This window comes from Parasteatoda tepidariorum, chromosome 6 (genome assembly GCF_043381705.1).
Source record: "Parasteatoda tepidariorum isolate YZ-2023 chromosome 6, CAS_Ptep_4.0, whole genome shotgun sequence".
NCBI classification, from domain to species: domain Eukaryota; kingdom Metazoa; phylum Arthropoda; class Arachnida; order Araneae; family Theridiidae; genus Parasteatoda; species Parasteatoda tepidariorum.
Genome location: NC_092209.1, coordinates 13,989,035 through 13,998,665, shown reverse-complemented (window position 1 = coordinate 13,998,665; position 9,631 = coordinate 13,989,035). Strand labels below are relative to the sequence as shown.

General features: G+C 33.5%; 1 protein-coding gene across 1 annotated transcript; it reads left to right on the top strand.

Annotated features, from left to right (window-relative positions):
- Positions 1-3,677: 3,677 nt before the first annotated feature.
- LOC107448878 (uncharacterized) lies at positions 3,678-4,645 on the top strand. The gene is made up of 2 exons (XM_016064229.3): positions 3,678-3,689; positions 4,217-4,645. The coding sequence occupies exons 1-2, from the start codon at positions 3,678-3,680 to the stop codon at positions 4,643-4,645; spliced, it is 441 nt and encodes a 146-aa protein (XP_015919715.3).
- The last annotated feature ends 4,986 nt before the right edge of the window (positions 4,646-9,631 follow it).

Here is a 9,631-nt window from a genome sequence, read left to right as displayed (position 1 = left end):
TTTTAATTTTAAAAATTAGTTTTAAGGGTAGTCGTTAACCCGATAAATTTGGTCGGCTGTTCAACTGCAGTTACAAAAAATCATGCAATTTGAGTACGATTCTCCCCTGCATTTATACACAATATCGCGGAAAGAAAATCCACCTTCTCGCAGCCGTATTACACGACCTTGTCAAAGTCAGTGAAATCTGGATAATTGGTTTTTCATCTTCTTAATGGCATTTCTTGACAAATAGCAACTCACTCTGTCAAAATTTTACGGAAAAAAAGCTCACAAACTGTAGAACACATATTTAAAGCAACTCTGATTTGAATGTTCGCAGTGGTGCTTCTACCGCCGAACTTGCAAGTCAAGCGCAAAATTTGAATAAACATCATCTTTGTGTCGTCTTTTCATCATCTTTTATCTTTTAATCGCCTACCAAATTTGGAGTAAATTATTGTGAATCTTATTTTTCTTAATTTTCTGTATTTTTATCACTTTTCTTTCTTGCTTTTAAAGGGTTCAGCAGTCCTTGAAAAGTTTTAGTAGTGGTAATAAATTTAGGATAATGATTACGTGGTTTAGCAAACACGAATTTTCAAACATATATTCTTGCTTTAGAGAAAATTTTACTAATACTTACCTACCAAGTTTTAAGCATTTGTCGTAAAATTTTATTTCGATATTTAAAGTGGTAGTAAAATTAATAATAACAAGACTAAAAATTTAAAAAAAGCTGGAAACTCAATTAATTTTTTTATTTATTTTCTCTTTAGTTATTCAATCCTACTACTACTAGGACTTACATTTTAAATTATTCGTCCTTGAAGCAAAAAAAAAGTTTTTCCATGCTGTTTCAATAGCAAACTAAAAAATAGGTTTGAAAAAGTGAATATTTTTATCTCTTTCATTAAAATTTTGAATTTTTTACTCACCACTTTATGTTTTTTTAGTTGTCTTTGCCAGCTGTATTAAAGAATATCCATTTATAAATTAGATGTAAGGGCATTATCTTTGTAGAAATGTGAGCAAGTAAAGGCCACATTAACCGTTAAATCATAATTCCAATCCTACCGCTAAATCCAACTTGACCGCTCTCTGCAAAATATTTTATGATTGAAAAGATATTTACTCTAAAATACTCTTCTGAGTTTTTTATTTTGCTAATCCTTTTAAAGCCTCATTCCGATATTAATAAAATCAATCAGCATTTCACATAAATGTTTGAAATCATTATGTATAGCGGTGAACAGCATCAGTTTTCTTCAAATTTACCAAATAAAGAATTAATTATAGGGGTGAAAATTTTATTTTGTACAATTTGGCAAGTACTTGATCTTACCTAATTCGGGGGTAAGGAATCAAAATTTAATATTTTAGGATAGAAATATAAAAATGATTTATTGAAAATAAGTGTATATTTTCGTGAAATAATGGGCTAATATGTAATAATAAATTTTTTTTTGAAAAAAAAAAACAATTGCAATGTAGAACTTTCAGTTTTTTGTAATAAATATTTTTAAGTAGCTTCCATCTTTCAAATGATTGTTTTTTAACTTCGCTTTTTGACTTGGAAATTTTTTTGCATGGCAAGAACAGCCAATAATATGTTTTGATTTGTTTAGTAAAAATCCAAAATCGTTATAAAAAAAGGAAATTTAAATTTTTGCCTTTACCCTTTCATGGGCCATTTATTTCTAGTAAAGAAAAATTAAATATTTTTGGAATTGAAATTGTTTTAAGAATAGTATTTTATATAAGAAAAGCAAATCATTCAGTTTATGTAAATTCCATTTTTTCGGTGGTAAATATATTTAACACGACCTATTAGGAACTTATTGACTTTTATTTTTCTTTATTTATTAAATTAAGAATAAAAATACATTTTAAAAATGCTGCAAACTTGAAAAGGAATTATGTGTTTTATATCTTTTATACGTTTTTTTAAACTAACAAATGGTTAACAATTTTAGACAAACACACTTCAAGACAATAATGTTAACAATATAACAAATGGAAACTTAAATTAAAAGTGGTATTAATTATACTTCCAACGGCCTTGTAAAGGGTTAAACAGCCTTCTTTCATCAAAACATTTTTCAAAGTCAACTGAAGCAAAATGCAATGCCTTCCTTACCAGACTGAATCGCCCGCTTAACACTTTGCAAAGCGTAGAGGTAGCGGGTTGGAATCCCGCTGATACCCTGGAAGAATCTTCGTGCTGTCCTTTTCGGTATTATGCTATTTGTCCTTCTACATGACTAAGGTTTATAAGCCTTAAATTGTGCACACAAGTCTGCAAATGTATGTTGCACCCATAAGTAAAAAAAATCATTGAAGTAATACTACTTAAAGAATAGACGTAATTGGATTTAAAACAACACCCTAAGATTAAATAAATCATCCCGAAAAACTGAAGTGATTAGTTATTAGTTGACTATGAACTTCAAAAATAAGGGTCGACATTTTTTAAGCGCTCAAAATAGGATCCCGTTTTCAAGACTTGTACAAAGAAAAACAAGAATGATTTGAATTTAGAAATGTGAAGTTGCCAGCAAAAAATTGGAAACAAAATAATATCAGTTAAAGTGATGAATCTCTCCATACCACCTCACCGTAGCGAGTACAAATGTATTTTACCTTGATTCGCTCCTCTCACCATTATTTATTTTTTGTTCTGTTTTTCATCTTTTCTTATTTCTCGTCTGCTTTGTTTCCCTCTATTTTTGTAAACATTTCCCTCTATTTTTCTTGTTGTTTTATACCTTTACTCTTCCATTTTTTGTTTGCAACTTTACGTTTTATATTTCAATTCACTGTTTATTCTTCAGACACGCGTTCGGAAAATCTTGAAAATTGTTGTCTATTTTTGTGCGCTTGTAACATTTTGACTGTTATTTCCAAATTGTATATTTTAGAACTAAATGAAGTTTTTAATGAAGTTAATCCCTTAGATATTGTTGCTAGTATCACATTTTAAGATTAACAATGACAGGCCGTCCGCACCTACCGGGTTTTTCGCAAAATATTTAATGGAGTGGCCGACGTAAACGTGAGCTTTAGTAGGTTTTGTTAATTTTTCCAACATTTAAAGAGTCTCACTATACACTTTTAAATAATTTACATTTAACTAGGAGGCTTCGCCCCCTGCTCGCTAGCGCTCGCCTACCCCTGGAACTGCTTTCGCAGCTCATTTCGGATTGCTTCGCAATCCGATGTTCGCTTCGCTCGCTCATTGGATACGTTCTTAACGTCTAGCTTTTGTATACTTTTTTGAACACTGAAGTTCCGAAAACTTTTCACTGTTGAAAATTCTAAGCCTGTGCATTTCAATATTAATTTGAAATTGAAAACAGTTCTCATATTTTTCTTAATCACACTATTCTAAATTTCAGTTGTTGAGAAAAGTAACTTTTGTAAGTTTTGTTTCAAAGTCTTTCCCACCAAAGGGCTAAAACCATGTGTTGTAAAACAATATGAAATAGTACTGAATGCTGGATGTAAAGCATCGGCTTCGATGAAGATAATTTGGTGAGAATGTTTTTGATAATTCGGTGAGAATTCAACCGATTAGACATATGATACTCACTACGTGCTCTTGCGCACCGAAGCCTATCAATTAAAACGTATTAGCGTTTTATATGATATATAGATTAAATACCACTAGAATAAAGTTTTTCAAAAACCATTGAAAGATGGCAAAGTGGGTTAGTCAAAATTTCTTAAAATTGAAAGTTAGTTTTTTTTAAAAATAAAAATATGAATTAAATATACTTTTATATGTTTAGTCAAAAGTTAAAATTATTTAAAAGAATCAATTATCAATTACTTACAATAAAATTTTTTACTTAGAAATATTTAATAAAATAATATCTCGAAAATTACTTAAGGAAAATGAACAAAAAAGTTCAACTGTCATGTTAAATAGCGATTACTTTTCAAGGAAGATATAAAACTGCTAAATAGAGTAAACATAGTATTACTGAAAAGAAAATCTTTAATTTAAAATTAAAAAATGCTCGCTCTCACACAGATCGTAGGGAAAGGTTACAAAAAAAAATTCTGATATTACGAAACTTCTATAATAGTTTGAGTTATTGTAAGTAGCCACATTTTCATAATACCATAAGTAGTCTTACATGGCAACTTTTACTCTTTATACAAAAGTTTTTTCCTAGTGGTAATGAAATGCCATTTTTAGGGTTGACAGACTGAGTGCTTTTATTTTCGACAGTTGTTGAAAAATGTCACCGGCTCATTGTCATTTCAAGATATACGTAAAGTCGATGGACATCAGCATCCAACGTATAAAGATGCATGCCTTGCACTCGGTCTTCTGGAAGACGACAACCAGTGGGAATGTATGCCTGCTGAAGCAGCACTGAACTGTACTGCAAAGCAAATTCGTCTACTATTTGCTATAGTATTAACTACATGTTTCCCTGCCCATATAGAAGCGTTAAGGGATAATCGCAAAGATTTGATAACTGATGATAGACGGTATCATCATCGCAAGCGTTGCAACGATCTAACGAAAGCATTCAGCAATGCTATGTACAATGAAGCACTGATCGCTATTGAGGATCTTTGCATTATTATTGCCAAGTTGCCACTCAGTCATTTCGGTATGCCTTCACCAAATCGAAGTGCATCTGATTTATAAAACACTGACATGAATCGTGAACTTCAATACAATACGATAGAAATGGCAGCGATTGTTACTCGCAATGTTCCACTAATGAATGAGGAACAAAGGAATATTTATGATCGCTTTATGCTCGCAGTTTCGGCGGGACAAGGTGGAATTTTTTTTTTGGTGCACCAGTTGTAACTGGAAAAACATTTATTATTTCGCTAATTCTCGCTGAAATACGATCAAATAATGGCATCGCGTTGGCCGTTGCATCATCTGGCATTTCGGCAACTTTATTGGATAGAGGCAGAACAGCTCATTCAGTATTTATCGTTGGCACTAAATATTCAAAACTACCTAAATAAAGTGTGCAACATAAAAAAGCAATCGTCTATGGCCGTAGTGTTGAAACACTGTAAAATTAACATCTGGGATGAATGCACAATGGAACGACAAACATTCGCTTGAGGCGTTGAACAGGACATTGAAAGATATAAAAAAACAATGACAAATTATTTGGCAGCACTCTGTTACTCCTTTCAGGTGGTTTCGGACAAACACTTCCCGTCATTCCGCATTCAACGTACGCTGATGAGATCAATGCTTGCTTGAAATCTTCTCCACTGTGGCTTTATGTTTAAAAAGTTCAACTAAAAGTAGATATGGGCGTCCAAATGCTTCAAGATCCATCTGCTGAAACATTCTAAAAACAATTGTTAGATATCGGTGATGGAAAAGTTACTAAGGAAGAGACTGGGTGCATGAAATTCCCGGGCGATTTCAGCACAATCATTGACTCACAAGTTGTTCTCATTAACCTAATATTTCCCGATGCACACACACAATACATTCATCATGAGCGGCTGAGAGAAAGGGCGATTTTAGCAGGAAAAAATGTGGGCGTCAACGAATTGAATCTGAAGATACAACAGTTATTGCCAGGTAACTTGATGACATATAAATCCGTTGATGCAGTTTGCGATCCCATTAAAGCAACAAATTTTCAAACAGAGTTTTTGAACTCATTGGATTTATTAGGCATACCACCGTATAATTTAGTACTCAAAGTTGGATCTCCGGTTGTTTTGCTTCGTAATTTGAACCCACCACGGCTGTGCAACAGCACGCGATTAGTCGTTAAAAAATTTAAGAAAAACGTTATAGAAGTTATTATTTTAAATGGCAAATTCCGGGATGAAAGTACAGTACTTCTACGAATCCCTATTATACCTACAGAGATGTGCCAGTTCAATTTAAACGCATTCAGTTCCCCATTAGATTGGCATTTGCAATGACAAGGCCAAACAATGTCTGTTTGTGGCTTAAATTTGAGCACACCATGTTTTTCACACGGAAAATAATACGTGGCCCGCTCTCGTGTGGGCAAACCATCCAGTTTATTTGTGTTAACTAAGGATGGAATGACAAAAAAAAATTGTACACTCCATTGTACAAAATTGTACACTCCATATAGTTGCCGTAAACCCAAAAACTGGCTCGGCTGTCCAATGACAGATATAAAATAATATAAAAAAATTGATATTATCTCAGAGGATAAAACGTTCGTTTTCCAATGAGGTGAACAGGGTTCGAATCCCACTCAATGGCTGGTCGATACGAATTTCGCATCCGGCTTCCACAGACCACAGTGCTGACGTAAAATATCCTCAGTGGTAGATGGATCATAAGTAAAAGATCCCTTGCTGTTAGGCTAACCGTGGGAGGTTCCTGTAGTTTTCTTCTCCATCTAACGCAAGAGCGGTTTACTTCAATCAAAAAATCCTCCAGGAAGTCAAATTTCTCCTAGCGCTTAGTCCAAGAGTTCCCTTATCCTATGGATGGGGTTCAAAATTAGAAGGCTAGGAAGTTAAACATTGGAAGTCTTAACCCCAAACTCAATTGTAAACGTTAATATTTATTTCATAGATCGATAAAATGTTTCATATCTGTTACTTAAAACTATGAAAAATGAACAACGAAAGAATAACGGCCAGCAACTATACTTGGTAGTGAAAGTTTTTCCGACACCTTTTTAAAAATTTTAATTATTGGGAAATTTTTATTTATTAATAATTTTTTTTCTTCTTCTCTTAATAAAATATTGTTTTCTTTCCTATTTTATCTCATTTTTATAGGTTCTATGGACGAACAGCTTCCTTATTAGTCTCTCTTCTCCTTTATTTAATTATTTTGTGTTTATTTACGTGTGTATATAGATATATATATTAGCGCAGACGCACATTACACGCGCTTGCAGCGCCATTTCAAAACACTATTTAAGTCTTAGAGGTTTCATTGATTTTAAGTTCGACGATTTTTTTTCTTGTGGTTTTTTAAAAAAAACGATCAATTTAGCCTCGTAGAAAATAGCGATAATCTTTTGATCAAGTATTCGAGTCCGACACAGGGAGGATAGAGGCCTACCGAGACTGTGGATTATCTTTCAGGGAAATCAGTAGCCGTGTTTGACAAAGCCAAACAACTGTATTGCTCATATGAGATCGTTGGATGCATTAGGGTAAGATGGACCGACGTGTTTGATTGCATCCACGGAAGTGCACCACTTCACGTGATGACAGGCGAATTGTGCGCATGACATTGACTGATCTCTCAGTCACATCACAAACCATAGCACAGCGCATTCAGTCTGTAACGCATCACCCAGTGTCTGCGCATAACATTCAACGTCGTTTACAGTAGAGTGGTCTGTCCGCAAGACGTCCATTGCCTTGTCTACCCTTGACGCAGAACCATAGAAGTCTCCGTCGCCAATGGTGCGATGAAAGGAGGATGTGGACGACAGAATGGAAAGAAATTGTCTTTACTGACGAGTCACGCTTCCGTCTGCAACACCACTATGATCGCATTCGAGTCAGGAGACACAGTGGAGAGAATGCTAAACAGCTGCCACCGTCACACTGGTTCTGCAGCGGGTATTATGGTATGGGGCGGTATTGGTACCGGCAAAGTTCCTACTCTAGTACGCATTGCCGGTACTTTAAACAGCCAACGCTACATTTCCAAGGAGCTGGAGCCAGTTGTCCGTCCTTACCTTCACACAGCCCACAGCCATATTTGATCAGGATAATGCGCGACCGCACGTGGCTCGCATAGTCCTAGGATTCTACGTCAATCGCCATATTGAATTGCTTCCCTTTTCACCTCACTCTCCGGATCTTTCGCCGATAGAAAACATGTGGTCCATGATTGCTCAACGAGTTACCTAGATTACATCCCTAGCTGCCACACCAGATCAACTCTTTAGCGACTATTGGACTTTTTTTGCATCTAAAAAATAACAAAACATATTTTTGCTTGTAATTAGAACGTCAGAAAAAGGAACATATAAAAGGAACACTAGTGTCCCATCTGCGCCAAAGGGTTAAAGCAAGAAAAAGAGAATCATAACATAACGCATCATAAACTGAACGCACTTTTCTTCATGCTATTCCCTACTTAGTCGAGAAGTGGGGACACTTAGCAGTCACAAGTAAGAAATTTGAAAGTTTCTGGTTTGAAATATATTATTAAATTGCATAAAAACTACTGCATCTTCTAGAAAAAAAAACTAATTGCAGATTTGTAATCGGCGTCACGAAATGTTTAAGATCTGTTCATAATCTTATACAACAGAAAATGAAAAAAAAAACATTTGTTCCTCAGATTAATGATTGCAATGAGAACGGCTGGTATACAAAAAATGGTACTCCATTGATGCTCAAATGAAGTTAGAAATTATTGTATTAGCCCATGATAATTTCATTATTGTAGATTAATTAAGTGTTAAATCATATTTTTTATAGCCTAAAAGTTGTTCAAATATTATTAAATATTACATTTGTACAAATAATTTGTTAAAATCACAGTAGATTGGCATTCACTGGTAAAAAATAATTATGAAATAACTGGCTACCTATTTTAGAGTTCTTTGAAAAGAAAATATAACTTTAAAACTGGGCAAAATCTTCCAATTAGCCGTAATTATGTGTAATAAAATCACAAAACAGTACAGACACCTACTTATTATTTAGCACATTGAAAGCGGATCACTTAAAAATACATTTTAGAACTTTCTTCGATTCATTCAAAAGTTTAAAAAGTAGTAGCAAAACTACTTTGCGTAAGTTCCGTTTTTTAAAGAACTTATCCATTCGTGATTTGGACAAACATAAATGATTCAGTATAGATGTACAATCGCTCGTCGTTATTTTCTTACATTGAAGTTGTAGCAACAGTGACAAGTTTGTTATAACTTTTATGAAATCTTGCCTACCATTTTTTAAAGCAAAACAGCTGTTATCCTTTTTCTGGAAATGTTTGTTTTCAATGTGTTAATCGCTTACAAGATTTTTCGAGCTTTTATTATTAGCATGAAATATTTTATAGTTAAATAATCTACAATTCCTACTATAACGATTCTTTTCATAACTTAAAGCCTCCACACGATTTTCTGCAGGTAGACGGATTAGACCACTTTGAAGGCAAACCCTTACCTGCCAACTCTTCCGGAAGATTTTATTTTCATATTTAAAGTGGTAGCAATACTCATGTTATTCCAATTAACTTTTTGAATTATAATGATAATTATAAATGAGTTTGATCACCACTACATATAAATAATTACAATAAACATATGAAAGCACAATAATTCTTGAGCAAGCGAATTTCAACGGGATCAAAATATAAATATATTTTTGAGTCAAAGTGTGTTTCGTTTATTGTTTTACAACCACTCTGAAAATCCATTCTCGGAAAGAGTAAAAGCTCTGCCTGCCAACTTTTAATCCCTTCCATTATCATTTTTCCCAGTGGTATTAAAATGGAATTAAAACTTCAATTTTAAGCCAACAAATACGTTGTATATGAGAAAACTTAAGTTGACAACCATGATAGTAACGCATAGTAATATATGTGCTTAATTTTTGTGAGAATAGTGGTGATCAATATCATTTAAAAATTAAGATTATAAAAGAAAAAATAGTATATAATTACTACCACTTTAAATATGAAAATAAA